Source organism: Macaca mulatta, chromosome X (genome assembly GCF_049350105.2).
Source record: "Macaca mulatta isolate MMU2019108-1 chromosome X, T2T-MMU8v2.0, whole genome shotgun sequence".
NCBI lineage: Eukaryota > Metazoa > Chordata > Mammalia > Primates > Cercopithecidae > Macaca > Macaca mulatta.
Genome location: NC_133426.1, coordinates 90,843,799 through 90,861,929, shown reverse-complemented (window position 1 = coordinate 90,861,929; position 18,131 = coordinate 90,843,799). Strand labels below are relative to the sequence as shown.

Here is an 18,131-nt window from a genome sequence, read left to right as displayed (position 1 = left end):
AGTACTGTCAATAAATAGCTTACTGAGATTCCATTTGTTGTTTTCACAGATTTCAGGAAACCTTACTGTGCCTTGGATTACAGGGTGTTCTAGAAAAAGAGCAGTAAGTAATCTTTCATTTAAAGCAGCAAATGGGTTTCCCCTTGTGCTGTTAGTAAGAATGCCATTGAGAAAATTGCCATCATATTTGTAAAGCTGGCAAAACTGAACCTTGATAGCACTACATTGTCTCAAAGGACATATTTCAAGATAGTAATATTTACATATACTGCAAATGTAATCTTAATTATAATGTAATAATCAGCACACCATATAATCCATGGGCAGTTTTCTCAGTTTTAAAAGTGACTCCAAAATAATTATTAAAATATGATTTTTTCTACATCTAATCAACCCAATTAATTTGATCAGACAATTGAATCATAATTAATATAAAATATCTCAATCAGTAATGCATAATTTACTTTACTGTTTCCTTTTAGTGCAAGTCAGTATTTAGAAATGATGAGTAATTAATGTTTACCAATCTTATTTTGTACTCTAGCTTTCTGATACAACTGCTATAAATTTTTAAATCTTATTATAACAGAACTTCAGTAAAATTGTGCTTTCTCGAAGAATCTCATTCATTTTTTGTATGTAAGACCAATAAATCTGCATTTTGGCAAATATCCCAGGAGATTTTGATGTGACTGGTCCCTAGATAGGAAACCATTAAAAGGCTTTAATCATAAAAGATACATGAATAGACTTTTAGAAAGACAAATGATCCAAAGCAATCCCAAGCAAAAAGAACAAAACAGGAGATATCACATTGCCTGACTTCAAACTGTACTATGAGGCTACAGTAATGAACACAGCATGGTACTGATACTAAAACAGACACATAGACCAGTAGAACAGAATAAAGCACCTGGAAATAAAGCTGCACACCTTACAACCATCTGATCTTTGACAAAATCAACAGAAATAATAAATAGGGAAATGACTCCTCGTTCAATACGTGGTGCTGGAATAACTAGCTAGCCATGTGCAGAAGAATGATACTGAACCCCTATCTCTCATATGAAAATTAACTCAAGATGGATTAAATATTTAAATGTAAGACTGAAAACTATAAAAATCCTAGAAGAAAACCTAGGGAATACCCTGCTCAACATGGGCTTTGGCAAATAATTTATGGCTAACTCACCAAAAACAATCACAACAAAACCAAAAAAGATAAATGGGTCCTAATTAAATTTGAGCTTCTGCACAACAAAAAAAAATTACCAACAGAGTAAAAAGACAGCCTACAGAATGGGAGAGAATATTTGTAAAATATGCATCTGATAAAGGTCTAACAGCCAGAATCTACATGGAACTTAAACAAATCAAGAAGCTAAAAAGCAATCTAACTAAAATGGGCAAAAGACTAAACTAAAAATGAACAGGCACTTTTCAAAAGAAGATATACAAGAGGCCAACAAACATGAAAAAAACATTGAATGTCACCAGTCATCAGAGAAATGCAAACCAAAACCACAATGAGATACCATCTCTCACCAGTCAGAATAGCAATAATTAAAAAGGCAAAACAAAAAACAAAACAAAACAAAAAGAAACACAACTGATTCTCCTCAGTCATTGGAGAAAATCAAATACACTGTTGCTGGGAATGCAAACTAGTTTAGCCACTGTGGAAAGCAACTTGGAGATTTCTCAAAGAACTTAAAATATAACTACCATTTGACCCAGCAATGCCTCTACTGGGTATATACCCGAAGGAAAATTATTCACTCTATCATAAAGGCACATGCAGACATATATTCATTACAGTGCCATTCACAATAACAAGGTCATAAAATCAACCTAAGTGCCCATCAGCATTGAAGTATATATAGTACATATACACCATGGAATACTGTGCAGTCATAAAAATGAATAAAATCATGTCTTTTGTAGCAACATACATGCAGCTGGAGGCTATTTTCCTAAATGACCTAATGCCAGAACAGAAAACCAGATACTGCATGGTCTCACATTTAAGTGGGAACTAAACATTGAATACACATGATCATAAAGATAAGAACAATAGACACTGGGACTCACTAGATATGGGAGGGAGAGAGGGGGTGTGGGCTTAAGAACCACCTGTTAGGTACCGGGCTTATGAGCTGGATGTGGGATCACTGGGACCTGAAGCCTCACCATTATTCAGTTTACCCATGCACACATACACTTTAATCTATAATAAGAGTTGAAATTAGAAAAATAAGAAACAAAAAGCAGGATAACTCAAGTTATTTTATAATGGATAGGATAAATAAAAATGAAGCTAGGACTTCAGTATTGGCCAAGTTTGTCTATATTCCTTTATCCATTTTCTTCCCCAAAAAGTAGAACTATAAACCATGAAAATAATGTAAGAGGCTACCAAAGGAGAATTCTGAAGGGATGAAAAAATAAAGTGCCCCTTTAGGGATTCCAGGAATTACAGGACCTATAGGGTGTTTTGGTCCCCCCATTTAACACTAAAAGGCCATCCAAACCAGGAACCTCATGTCCCCCACCTTAGCAACACAAGAAAGCTTTGGTAAGCTCATTCCCCATCCCCATCTGCCACCAGTTGGAGCAGGCATGTCAGGAACAACATGAAGTGAGTCTGGCAACTTTGACAAAGAAGATTAACTGGAAGTTTTGTTGACAATAAGCAGCCAGGAGAATTACACTCCTTTCCCGCTAGACCAGGATATTCTCTCCCTAATCAGGAGACACCAGGCAATAATAACAAGGAAGATATTGACACAAAGAGTAGCTTAGTCTCTTGACTCCTGTAAGCAAGATAATTACTTCTTCTACCTAGACATACAAGTGGCTTATTGTCAACAAGAAGAGGGACCAAGCCACAATGAGCAACTAGTCCAGAAAGTGTGCTATGTATTCCTGAAGAATGGAGTTTCCATTTTCCACTGAAGGACATTAGTCTGTTGCGCAACACCAACGGGGGTAGGTATCTCCTCACAAGTTCCTGGTCTAGATGAGCTCTTTCTCTCCTCTTAGGTGGCACCAGTAGGGATTACTGGAAGCTCCAGTGGAACTAGATAAATCAAGCAGATGACAATAATACCACAAAAGTTATGAAAGTTGAACTATTATTGGAACCATAGCCGATAAAAGTAGGCCAGGACTTGCATGCTAAACATAAGTGGGTGACTGCCTGCAAATTTTTTTTTAAAAGCCAAGCATGATTGTGTGTGCTTGTAGTCCCAGCTACTTGGGAGGCTGAGATGGGAGGATTGCTTAATCCCAGTAGTTCAAGTCCAGACTGGGCAACATAGCAAGGTCCTGTTTCTTAAAAGAAAAAAGTCTCCTATGGTAGTGACAAAAGTAAACAGGAAACAATCGAAGATTGCTCATTGAATTAAATTGTTACCTTTACTACATAATGTTTGCCTTTGTCTCTTCTTACAGCTTTTTACTGAAGTCTGTTTTACCCAATATAGATATAGGTACTCATACTTGCTACTGGTTTCTTTTTTTTTTTTTTTTTTTTTTTGAGGCGGAGTCTCGCTCTGTCGCCCAGGCTGGAGTGCAGTGGCGCCATCTCGGCTCACTGCAAGCTCCACCTCCCGGGTTCCCGCCATTCTCCTGCCTCAGCCTCCCGCGTAGCTGGGACTACAGGCGCCGCCACCACGCCCGGCTAATTTTTTGTATTTTTAGTAGAGACGGGGTTTCACTGTGTTAGCCAGGATGGTCTCGATCTCCTGACCTCGTGATCCGCCCGTCTCGGCCTCCCAAAGTGCTGGGATTACAGGCTTGAGCCACCGCGCCCGGCCATTGCTACTGGTTTCTATTTGCATGGAAATCATTTTCCTTCTTTTAACTTTCATTCTATGCATGTCTCTACAGGTGAGGTGAATTTATGTAGACAGCATATAGTTGGATAAATATATATGCATCCAGTACTGGAGGACCCACATAGAGCAATTATTACTAGATCTAAAAGGATAGATACACTGTAATACAATAAATGTTGAGAACTACAATATCTCACACTCAGCATTGGACAGATCTTCTAGAAAGATAAATAACAACAGCAACAACAAAAACAACAACAAAAACTCACAGTGCATTTAAACTGTACCATAGACAAACAAACAAACAAACAAACAAAAGCAGAAAAAAACATTTACAAAATATTTTCATCCAACAGCTGCAGAATACACATTAATCAGCACATGGTGCATTCGCCAGGACTGACTATAGGTTAGGACACAAGACAAGTCTCAACACGTTTTTAAAAGTTAAAGTCATATCAAATATCTTATCTGACCACAGTGGACTAACACTAGGCATCAATAATAGAGAAACATTTGAAGCTATACAGATACATAGAAAATAAACAACATGCTCTTGAATGACTAATGGGTGAAGGGAGAAAATAAGAATACAATTTTAAAATTTCTTGAAACAAATGAAAATAGAAACACAACATACCAAAACCTATGGGTAACAGCAAAAGCAGTATTAAAGCCAAGGTAATAGCAATAAATGTCTACATCAAAAACTAGAAAAAATTCAAATAATCACGTTAAAATGCATTTTTCTTAAGTAAGTAGAAAATCAAGAACAAGCCAAATCCAAAATTAGTAGAAGGAAAGAAATAATAAAGATCAGAGAACTAAATGAAATGGAAAGTGAAAAATATATAAAATATCAATGAAACAAAAAGTTTTATGAAAAAATAAACAAAATTGACAAATCCTTAACTAGACTAAGAAAGAAATAGTGAAGACCCAAGGAAATAAAATCAGAAATGCAAAAGGGGATGTCATACTGGATACCACAGAAATAAAAAGGATCATTAAAACTACTATGAACAGCAACGTGCCTAAAAAATAGAAAACCTGAAAGAAATGAATAAATTCCTGGACACATATGACTTACTAACATTGAACAAAGAAGATATAGAAAACCTGAAGGGACAAATAAAAATAACAAGATTCAGTTAATAATAAAAAGTTTTCCAACAAAAAAAAATTCCAGGATTGAATGGCTGCATCACTGAATTCTACAACACCTTTAAAGAAGAATTATTACCAGTTATCCTCAAACTATACCAAAACATCAAAGTGGAGAGAACTCTTCCTATCACATTCTATGTGGCCTGCGTAACCCTGATATCAAAAGCGTATAATGATACAACCGAAAAAGAAAACAACAGGCCAATATCACTAAAGAACATAGATGCAAAAATCCTCAATAAAAAACTAGCAAAAATAATCCAATAATATATCAAAAAATATGCCATGATCAAATGAGATTTATTCCAGGAAAGCAAGAATGGTTTAACATACACAATCAGTAAACATGATACATCACATGAATAGAATGAAGAAGAAAACATTATCTCAACAGACGAAGAAAAAGCATTTCATAAAATTCAACATCCATTACCTATTTGAATTCTTGATAAATTAAATATAGAAGAAAATGCTTCAACACAATTAAGGCCATTTATGAAAAATCCACAGCCTAAATAATACTGAATGGAAAAAAGGTGAAAGCCTTTCTTCTAAGAATTGGAACAAAACAAGGATTCCCACTTTTATCAATTCTATTCAGCGTAGTACTAAAAGTCTTGGCCACAGTGACTAGGTAAAATTAAAAACAAAAGGGCATCCAAATTAGAAAGGACAAATTAAAATTATCTGTTTTTAATAGACAATGTGATCTTATACATAGAAAAACTTAAAGACTCAAACACAAAACTCTCAAAACTGATAAGCAAATTCAGTAAAGTTGCAGGATACAACATCAACATACATATTCAGTAGCATTTTTATACATAACAAACAGGATGAGAAGGAAGAAGACAATGCTATTTACAATAACTGAAAGAAATAAAATACCTTGAAATAAATTTAATCAATGAGTTGAAAGACCTTCATTTAAAAAAATAAAACACTGATAGAAGGAACTGAAGTGTACAAAAATAAATAGAAGCACATTCCAAGCCCATGGACTGGAAGAATTAATATTATTAAAATGACTATATTGCCCACAGCAATCTACAGATTCAATAAAATATTTATCAAAGTACCAATTAAATGTTTTATGGAAATAGAGAAAATAATCCTAAAATTTATATGGAACCAAGGAAGAGCCAGAATAGCCAAAGCAATACTGAGTAAAAAGAACAATGCAGGAGGCATCACACTACCAAACTTCAAAATATGCTACAAAGCTGTAGTCACCACAACAGCATGGTTCTGATATAAAAACGAACATATAGAACCTTAAAACAGAGGAGAGAACATGCAAATTAATTCACATACTTACAGTCAGATGATTTTTGACAAAGGTGCCAAGAACACTCATTGGGAAAAGAAAGCCTTCTATAAATGGTAATGGAAAAACTGGATATCCACCTGCAGAAGAATGAAATTAGACCTCCTCTTACACAAAAAAATAAAAATCAACTAAAAATGGATCAAATACCTAAATGAGAGACCTCAAACTACAAAGTTACTAGAAAGAAACATAGGTAATGTGCTTCAGGGCATTTTCTCAACAAATAGAACAAACAGCAGGTGTAGGAAAACATTTTATCAATAACACCTCAAAGGCACAGGCAACAAAAGACAAAATAAACAAATCGGCTTACTAAAACGTTTCTGCATAGCAAGGAAAACAACAGAGTTAAAGGACAACCTAAAGAATGGGAAAAATATTTGCAAACTTCTCACCCAACAGCAGATTAATATCCAGAATATTTTTAAAAGCTGCAACATCTCAACAAAAAAAAAAAAAATCAAATTTTTAAAGGAACAAATTATCTGAAAAGACATTTCTCAAAGAAGACAAAAAAATGGCCAACAGTTATGCTGACATTATGCTGATTGGGCAAAAGCTGGAAGCATTCCCCTTGAAAACCAGAGCAACACAAGAATACCTCCCACCACTCCTATTCAACATAGTGCTAGAAGTCCTGGCCAGAGCAACCAGGAAACAGAAAGAAATAAAAGGCATCCAAGTAGGAAGAGAGAAAGTCAAACTACCTCTGTTTGCAGATGATGTGGTTCTATACCTAAAGAACCCCATAGTCTCTGCCCAAAAGCTACTTTATCTGATAAGTAATGTAAGCAGAATACAGGATACAAAAGTAGTGTACAAAATTCAATAACATTTCTACACAAAAACACCATCCAAGCTGAGAGCCAAATCAGGAACACAATCCCATTCACATTAGCCACAAAATATAAAATACCTAAGAATACAGCTAACAAGAGGGGTGAAATATCTCTACAATGAGAATTACAAATCACAGCTGTAGGAAATCAAATACGACACAAATAAATGGAAAAACATTCCATGTTCATGGATAGGAAGAATCAATATTGTTAAAATGACCATCTGCCCAAAGCAATCCACAGATTCAATGCTATTCTGATCAAACCTATGACATTCTTCACAAAATTAGAAAAATCTGTTTAAAAATTTGTATGGAATCAAAAATGATCCCAAGTAGCCAAAGCAATCCTAAGCAAAAATAACTAAGCCAGAGGCATCACATTACTCGACTTCAAATTATACTAGAAGACTATAGTAAGCAAACTAGCATGGTACTGGTACAAAAACAGACACATAGACCAATGGAACAGAATAGAGAGCCCAGAAATAAGACTGCATACCTACAACCATCTGATCTTCGACAAAGTTGGCAAAAACAAGCCATGAGAAACAGATTCCACATTCAATAGATGATGCTGGAATAACTGGCTAGTCACATGTAGAAGATTAAAACTGGAACCCTTCCTTATACAATATTTAAAAAATCAACTCAAGATGGATTAAACACTTACATATAAAACCTAGAACTATAAAAACCTTGAAAGATAACACGGGAAATATCATTCTGTACGTAAGACTGAGCAAAGACTTCATGATGAAAATGCCAAAAGCAAGAATAATAAAACCAAAAATTAACAAATGGGACCAAATTAAACTAAAGAGCTTCGGCACAGCAAAAGGAACTTTCAATAGAGTAAACAGACAACTTACAGAATGGGAGAAAATATTTGCAAACTATGTATCCAACAGAGATCTAAATGTCAAGAGACTATAAGGAACTTAAACAAGTTTATAAGCAAAAAACAACCCCATTAAAAAGTGGGCAAAGGATATGAACAGTAACTTTCGCAAAGAATATATACAAATAGCTAACGTGCATATGAAAATGCTCATAATCATTAGAGAAATGAAAATCAAAATCACAACAAGATATCTCACACCAGTCAGAATAGCCATTATTTAAAAATCAAAACAAAACAGATGCTGGAGAGGTTGTGTAGAAATGGGAACACTTATACACTGCTAGTGGGAGTGTCTATTAGTGCAGCCATTGTGGAAAGCAGTTTGGCGATTTCTAAACGAACTTAAAACAGAATTATCATTTGACTCAGCAATCTCATTATTTAGTATATAACCAAAGGAATGTACATCATTTTACTGTAAGGACACATGCATGTGTATGTTCATTACAGCACTATTCACAATAGCAAAGACATGAAATCAACCATAAGTGCCCATCAATGGTTGACTAAATTTTAAAAATGTGGTACATATACACCATCAAATACTACGTGGTCATAAAAAAGAGGCAATATGGATGGAGGTGGAGGCCATTATCTTAAGTGAACTAACGTAGGAACAGAAAACAATACCACACAGCCTCCTTATAAGTGAAAACTAAACATGAAGTATATATGGACAAAAAGAAGGGATAACAGACAATAGTACCAACTTGAGGGTGGATGGTGGGAGGAGGGTGAGGATAAACAATCTACCTATCATGTACTATGCTTATTGCCTGAGTGACAAAATAATGTGTACTCTAAACCCCTAAGATATGTAACTTTCCTAAATAGCAAATGTGCACAGGTATTCTTAACCAAAAATAAAGGTTTAAACGTAAAGTTAAATTTAGAAAAAGAAGAGAAAACGAGAAGAAAGACAGAAAGAGGGAGAAAGAAATTGTCAACAAGTGTATGAAAAATGTTCAACATTACTAAGTATGAGGAAAATACTAATCAAAACCACAATGTATTAACACCTTACTTTATTAGGATGGCAATTATCAAAGAGATAAAAAAAAAATCACCAATGCTGGTGAGGATGCAGAGAAAAGAGCTCTCTTACAAACAGTTGGTGGGAATTTAAACTAGTACAACCACTATGGAGAACACCATGGAGGTTTCTCAAAGAAATATAAGTAAAACTACTATATGATCCAGCGATTCCACTACTGGGTATTTATCCAAGAGAAAAGAAATCATTTCATAGAAGAGACATCTCTACCAATATGTTTATTGCAGCACTAATTCACAATAGCCAAGATGTGGAATCAACTTAAGTGTACAACAACAGATGAATGGTTAAAGCAAAATGTGGTATATATATACAATTGAATACTATTAAACCATAAGAAAGAATTAAATTTTGTCATTCATGTCAACATTGATGGAACTATAAGACATTATTTTAAGTAAAATATGTCAGGAACAGAAAGTTAAACACTACATATTCTCACTCATATCTGAAAGCTAAAAAAAAGTGATCTCATATAGGCCAAAGTAGTACAGAAGATATTAGAGGCTGGAAATAGTAAAACGAAAGGGATGATATGAAGAGATTTGTTAAAGGAGACAAAATTACAGGTAAATAGGACTAAGCTCTAGTGTTCTATACTACTGTACGATGACTATGGTTAACTATTAGTTATTAGTATCAAATAGCTAAAAGAAGGATACTGAATGTTCACAAAACAAATAAGGATGGATATGATAATAACACTGATCTGATCACTATACAGGAAATGTATCAAGACATAGATATGTACCCCACAAATATGTGCAATTATTATTTTTCCATTTAAATATATAGCTAGTTTTTTTTAATTGTCCTTTTCATTGCAAAAAAACATGGACCTTTCTCAACTTTGTAGAATGTATGTATAAAAACCACGTACTTAACATTATACTTAATGGTGAAAGAGTGAATACCTCCCCATTAATGTCAAGTAAAAGTCATGGATGTCCCCTTTTACAATTTATATTCAACATTTTACTGGAGGTTCTAGACAATGCAAGAAAAATTTAAGGTATCCAATCTAGAAGAGAAGAAATGAATGTGTCTTTATTTCCAGAAGACATGATAATTTATGTATAAAATCCCATGCTATTTAACTTAAAAAGCTACTAAGGCTAATAAGTGAGATTAACAAAATTACAGGATACATGTTCAATACACAAAAACCAATTGTGAGTTTATAAACTACCAATGTATAATCAGAAATTGAAATTTTAAAAACACATTTGAAAATAACATAAAATATGAAATACTGAGGGATAAATCTGACAAAAACTATGCAAAACCTCTGCCCTGAAAACTATAAAATATTTGTGAAAAAAATTAGAAGGATTTTAATGAAGAGATATGCCTTTTCTTTCCATGGGACAAAATTTCTAATATACTATCATTTTCTCCACAATTATTTATAGATTTAGAACAATTTTAATCAAAATTTCAGGTCACTTTTTTGTAGAAAATTACAAACTGATTTTTAAAACTTATATGGTAACTAAAATGACTTGGAAATAGCCAAAACAACTTTGAAAAAACATATAATTGACAGGATAACACTGCATGTTTTAAAAACTTATTACAATGCTATAGGAATAAAAACAGTGTATTATTGGAGTTAGATGAATAAATCAATGAAACAGGATACGGAGTTAGACAACTTATGTTTTTAAAAGTTGTGAATTCAATTCAGTGGAAACAGGGTAGTCTTTTCAACAAATGGTTTTATAATGATTGAATATCCACATGCAAAAAATGAATTTTGGTCCATAGCACACACCATATATAAAAATTAACTAGGACCGGGGCGCGGTGGCTCACTCCTGTAATCCCAGCACTTTGGGAGGCCGAGGCGGGCGGATCATGAGGTCAGGAGATGGAGACCATCCTGGCTAACACAGTGAAACCCCTTATCTACTAAAAAAATATATATATACAAAAAATTAGCCAGGCGTGGTGGCGGGCACCTGTAGTCCCAGCTACTTGGGAGGCTGAGGCGGGAGAATGGCGTGAACCCCAGAGGCGGAACTTGCAGTGAGCAGAGATGGCGCCACTGCACTCCAGCCTGGGCGACAGAGTGAGACTCCGTCTCAAAAAAAAAAAAATAAAAATAAAAATAAAAAAAATAAAAATAAAAAAAAGTCAACTCAAAATGGATCATAGACATAGTCATAGGAACTACAGTTATTTTACAGACCTAAAATAAAATATAGAGAAAAAATTGTGACTTTTGGCTAGGCAAAGATTACTTAGATTTCACATTAAAAGCATGATTCATAAAATAGCAAATTGATAAATTAGAATGTATCACAATAAAAAACTCCTGCTTCTCTGAAGACACTGTTTCCTTGGAATAGAGTGGAACTTCCTTACCTGTTAAAATACGTCTATGGAAAGCCTATTGTCAGTTAACTACTGACACATGTTGTGTCATATATGAACCTCAAAGATACTATGTGATTTCTATCATGTGACAGAAACCAGATACAAGACATCACATATTGTATGATGCTATTTATGTAAAATGTCCTGAAAGACACATACAAATTCATAGAGGCAGAAAGTAGACAAGAGGTTTCTGGGGCTAGGGATGGGAAAGTGAAGTAAATGGAAATGAACATGAGAGATATTATTGGGGAAATTAAAATGTTCTAATACTGATATGTGATGTTAGTACAACTCAATAAAATTATTAAAAATAATTTAATTGTACCCTTGAAATGGGAAAATTGTGTTATATGTCAAATGTACTGCAATGAAGTTATTTTATAGAAAGACAGGGTTATGAAAATGAAAAGACAAGCCCAGATAGAGAGAACATATAACAGAAGGTCTATCTGATAAAAGGATCTGTTTCTAGAATATACAAAGAATACTCAAAAACTCGATAAGGGAACAAACCAGATAAAAAATGGCCTGAAAACTGAAAGGCACTTCACCAAAGGAGATATAGAGATGGCAAATAAGCAGATGAAAGGGTGCTTAATACCATTAATCATAAGGGAAATGTAAATTTAAACCACATTGAGGCAACTGCACACACAGTAGAATGACTAAAATTAAAGACTGATCATACCAAATGTTGATAAGGATGTGGAAGAATTGGAACTCTGAGACTGCCAGAAATGTTAAAACACTCTTTAAAACAGTTTGACAATTTCTAAAAGAGTTAAACATGCACTCATCCTATCATCCAGCTATTTTACTGATATGTATTTACCCAAGATAATTTATAGCACATATCCATACCAAGCCTTGCACATAAATGTTTATATCAACTTTATTTATAATAACCAAAACCTGGAAACAAACCAACTGTTTATTAACTGGTAAACGAACAAATCATGCATTTCTATATACGAAAAAACTACACAACAATTTAAAAAATGAACTGTTGATAGGCCCAACAACATGAATGAATCTCAACATAATCATGACACGTGAAGGAAACCAGATTAAAAAGAGAGCACGTACTTGCTTGCCTTCATCTCTATAGAACTATTGAAAATGCAAACTAGTAACCATAATCATTCATTGACTGATGAGACAGAAGAAAAGGAAGGGGAAAGTTGATTAACAGAAGGCATTAGAAAATGTTGGGGCGTGATGTTTATGTTCATTATCTTGATTTAGTGATAGTTTCTTTAGTGCATACACATATCAAAACATCTAATTGTACAGATTAAATATATGCAATTTATTGTATGTTAATTAAACCTAAATAAAGCTCTTAAAAACTATTCCTAAATTCGATTATTGGAGAACCCAGGTATTTGAATCTACTTCTTCATCTGTAAATCTTGTGAAATGTAATATAGATCAAGTTTGTGTGATGAATAGTTAGTCTTCAAATTAACAAGTACTGTAGGTGCAAAATACATATTGTATTTCAAATAATTACTATGATAAAAATAATATGTAAAATATTCCATTAATATTTTTTATAAATTCTGGTAAGGACACTTAACATAAAAGCTACCATCTTAAAAATTATCAGGGGCAAAATACAGTATTGTTAATTATAGGCATGATGTTGTACAGCAGATTTCCAGAACATACTCACCTTTTCTCAGCTTCTATTTTTAATATTTTTATTTTTAAAATAAAATTGTATATATTTAAGGTGTATAATGTGATGATTTGATATAGATATACTCAATGAAATGATTACTACACTTAAGCAATTAGCATATTTATCTCTTCACATAGTTACCATTTGTTATTTTGGGGAGAGCACCTAAAATCTACTCTCTGAAATCACCTGAAAATATACAGCACAGTTTGATTAACTGTTGTCTCTATGCTATACATTAGATCTCTATATTGATTTATCCTACATAACTGCAACTTTATGCCTTTTGACCATCTTCCCATTTCCCCCATATTCCCCACCCCTAATAACCATTGCTCTACTTTCTGTTCTACTTTCTACTTTTATGTGTTTGACTTGGTGAGATTCCAAATATAAGTAAAATCATGCAGTATTTTTCTTTCTGTGTCAGCCCTTATTTTACTTAGCATAATGTCCTCCAGGTTTACTTTTGTTGTCACAAATGGCAGTGTTTCTTTCTTTTTAAAGGCGGAAAAGTATTTCATTATATATACCTTGATTTCTTTATTCATTCATCAGTTGACAGGCAATTATGTTATTTTCATATCTTGGTTGTAGTTAATGACATGAGAGTGCAGATATCTCTTTGAGGTACTTATTTCATTTCCTTTAAGTATATAACTAGGAACGGAATTACCAAATTATATGGTAGTTCTATTTTTAATTTTCTGAGGAGTCTTCATACTGTTGTTCATAATAGCTGTACCAATATACATTCTCACTCACAGTGTATGAGAGTTTCCTTTTCTCCACATACAGGCCACTTGTGATCCCTTGACAGTTTTAAAAGTCTGTTTTTCTTAAAATTTTTTAATTTTTAATTTTTGTGGTATATAGTGTGTGTGTGTGTGTGTGTATGTGTGTATATTTTATTTATATATATATATAAATACTTTAAGTTCTAGGGTACCTGTGCATAACGTGCAGGTTTGTTACATATGTATACATGTTTATTGGGTGCATGAGATGTTTTGATATAGGCATGTAATGTTTAATAATCACATCATAGAGAATGGGGTATAACTCTCAATCATTTGTTCTTTGAGTTACAAACAATATAATTATACTCCTTATTTCAAAATGAATTACCATTAATTTATTATTGACTACAGTCACCCTGTGGTGCTATCAAATAGTAGGTCTCATTCATTCTTTTTATTTTTTTTTTCACACATTAACCATCCTTACTCGTCCATCCCCTGCACCTCTCCACTACCCTTCCCAGCCTCTGGCAACCATTCTTCTACTCTCTATGTTCATGCATTCAATTGTTTTGATTTGTAGATACCATAAATAAGTGAAAACGTGTGATGTTTGCCTTTCTGTGCCTGGCTTATTTCACTTAATGCTCTTCAATTCCATTCATGTTGTTGCAAACCCCTGAATCTCATTTTTTTTTTCACTACTGAATAGTATTTCATTGTGTATATTTACCACATTTGCAGGATTCATTCATTTTCTGATGGACAGGTGCTTCCAAATCTTAGCTATTGCAAAGAGCGCTGCAACATAGGAGTGCAGTTATCTCTTTGATATACTGATTGCCTTCTTTTTGGATACATACACAGCAGTGGGACTGCTGGATCATGTGGTAGCTCAATTTTCAATTTCTTGTGGAACTTCCAAACTGTTTTCCATAGTGGTTGTACTAATTTACATTTCTACCAACATTGTACAAGGGCTCCCTTTTCTCCACATCCTCATCAGCATTTGTTATTGACTGTCATTTGCGTATAACCCATTTTAACTGTGGTAAGATGATGTCTCATTGTAATTTCGATTTGCATTTCTCTGATGGTTAGTAATGGTGAGCACATTTTCATATGCCTCTGTCATTTTTATGTCTTCTTTTGAGAAACATCAACCCAAATCTTTTGCCATTTTTTTTTTCAGATTATTAGATTTTTTTTCTATAAAATTGTTTGGCTCTTTATATATTCTGGTTATTGATATCTTGCCAGATGGGTAGTTTGCAGATATTTTCTCCCATTCTGTGACTGGTCTCTTCACTTTGTTGATTGTTTCCTTTGCTATGCAGAAGCTTTTTAACTTGATGTGATTCCACTTGTCCATTTTTGCTTTGGTTTCCTGTCCTTGTGTGGTATTGCTCCAGAAATTTTTGCCCAGACAAATTTCCTGAAGATTTTTCCCAATTTTTTTTGGTAGTACTAGTTTCATAATTTCCAGTCTTAAATTTAAGTATTCAATCCTTGATTTGATTTTTATCTATGGCGAGAGATAGAGGTCTGGTTTCATTCTTCTGCATATGCATATCCAGTTATCCCAGCATCATGTATTCAAAATATTGTCTTTTTGCCAGTGTATGTTCTTGGAAGCTTTGTCAAAAATGAGTTCCCTGTAGGTGTGTGGATTTGGATCTGAGTTCTCTATTCTATTTCATTGGTTTATGTGTCTGTTCTTATGCCAGTACCATGCTCTTTTAGTCACTATCACACTGTAGTATAATTTGAAGTCAGGTAATGTGATTCCTCCATTTTTTATCTTTTTGCTTAGGATAAATTTGACTGTTCTGGGTCTTTTGTGGTTCCCTGTAAACTTTAGAACTTTTTAAAAATTTCTGTGAAGAATGTCATTGGTATTTCAAATGGAATTGCACTGAATCTTTAGATTGCTTTAGGGAGTATGTACATATCAAAAATATTGATTCTATCCATGAACATGGAGTATTTTTTTCATGTTTTGGTGTCCTTTTCATTTTCTTCCATCAGTGTGTTATAGTTGTTATGATAAAGATCTTTCAGTTCTTTGGTTAATTCTTAGATATTTAAGTTTATTTGTGGTCATTATAAATTGGATCACTTTTATTTTTCTTTTCAGATTGTTTACTGTTGGCATTTAGAAATGCTACCAATTTTTGTATGTTGATGTTGGATCCTGTAACTTTACTGAATTTCTTTATTCCTTCTAATATTTTCTTGTGGAGTCTTTATATAGTTCCAAATATAAGATCATATCATCTGCACACAAGCATAATTTGACTTCTTCCAATTCAGTTCAGACGCCCTTTATATCTTTCTGTTGTCTGATTGTTCTAGCCAGGACTTCCAGGACTATGTTGAATAACAATGGTGACACTAGATATCCTTGTCATATAGAAGACGTTAGAGGAAATCTTTCAGTTTTTCCCCATTCTATATGATACTATCTGTGGGTCTGTTGTATATGGCTTTTATTATGTTGAGATACGTTCCTGTGTTCCTTCTATCACTAGTTTTTTAAACAGTTTTATCCTGAAGCGATGTTGAATTATATCAAATGCTTTCAGCAAGTCAACTGAAACGATTGTAAGGTTTTATACTTTATTCTGTTGATATAATATTTCACTGTGCTTGATTTTGTATGTTGAAACACCCTTGCACCTTAGGGATAAATCTCACTCTGTTATGATGAATGATCTCTCTACTATATTATTGAATTTAGTTTGCTAGCATTTTGCCGAAATTATTTTACATCAATATTCACCAGATATATTGGCCTGTAGTTTTTTTTCTCTCTCTCTCTCTTTTTTTTTTTTTTTTTAATGTTTCTGCCTAGTTTTGGTTATCAGGGTAATACTACCCCCATAGAATGAGTTTGGAAGTATTCCCTCTTTCTATATTTCTTGGAATAGTTTAAGTAGGATTGGTATTAGTTCTTCTTTAAGTGTTAGAATTCAGCGTTGAAGCCATTGGGTCCAGAGCTTTTTGTTGTTGTTGTTTGTTTTTTGTTTTTTAATGGGAGGCTTTTTATTATGGCTTTGATCTTATTACTTGTTATTGGTCTGTTCAGGTTTTTAATATCTCCCTGTTTTAATGTTGGTAGATTATATGTTTCTAGGAATTTGATCATTTCTTCCAGATTTTCCAATTACTTTGGCATATAGTTGCTCATAGTAGCAACTGATGATCCTTTAACTTTCTGCAGTAGCACTTGTAATGTCTTATTTTTCATTTCTGATTTTATTTGTATTTTCTTTTTTTTATTTCTTAGCTTGGCTAAAGGTTTGTAAATTTTATTTAACTTCTCAAAAAACCAACTTTTATTTCATTGGTCTTTGGTATTGCTTTTTAAATTTCAAAATCGTTTATTTCTACTCTGATCTTTACTATTTATTTTCATCTACTAATTTTGGGTTTGGTTTGCTCTTCCTTTTCAACTTAATTTTTTCAATTTAATTTAATTACTTTCTATTCAGACCATTATTTCTTATACTAATTTTGCATTTGGTCTCTTCTGCTTTTCTAGTTCTTGGATGCATTTTTAGGTTGTTTGAAGATTTTCTCTTTTCTCGATATAGGCACTTATAAAGTTCCCTCTTAATACTGCTTTTCCTGTATCCCATAGGTTTGGGCATGTTGTGGTTCCTTTCTCATTTGTTGCAAGGAATTTTTCACTTTTCCTCTTAATTTCTTCATTGACCAACATGTCATTCAGGAGCATATTGTTTAATTTCCATGTATTTGTATAGTTTCCAAAATTTCTTTTATTATTTATTTCATTGTCAAATAAGATGCTTGTTAGTTTTTCATTTTTTGAATGTTTTAAGACTTGTTTTGTGACTGTTCATATGGTCTGTTCTTGAGAACGATCCATGTGCTGAGAAAAAGAGTGTGTATTCTGCAGCCGCTGGATGAAATATTCATCCATTTGGTCTACACTGAAGATTATGTCTGATTTTTTTTGTTGGTTCCCTGCCTCAAAGATCTTTCTAATGCTGACAGCTGTTTGTTAAAGTCTCCAACTATTACTGTATTGGAACCCAACTCTCTCTTTAGCTGTAATATTTGCTTTATATATGTGGGTGCTCCAGTGTTGGGTTCATATGTATTTTAATTTCTTATATCCTCTTGTTGAATTATCATTATATATTGACCTTCTTTGTCTCTTTTTATAG

General features: G+C 33.4%; 1 protein-coding gene across 2 annotated transcripts in view; it reads left to right on the top strand.

The window, feature by feature from the left end:
• The window catches only part of HDX (highly divergent homeobox), a 189,621-nt gene that overhangs the window by 75,446 nt on the left and 96,044 nt on the right, over positions 1 to 18,131 (top strand). For both annotated transcript variants that reach the window (XM_015127741.3, XM_015127740.3), the window contains one exon: positions 50 to 103. In XM_015127741.3, coding sequence (XP_014983227.1) covers positions 50 to 103 — 54 coding nt within the window. The remainder of the gene's footprint in view (positions 1 to 49; positions 104 to 18,131) is intronic.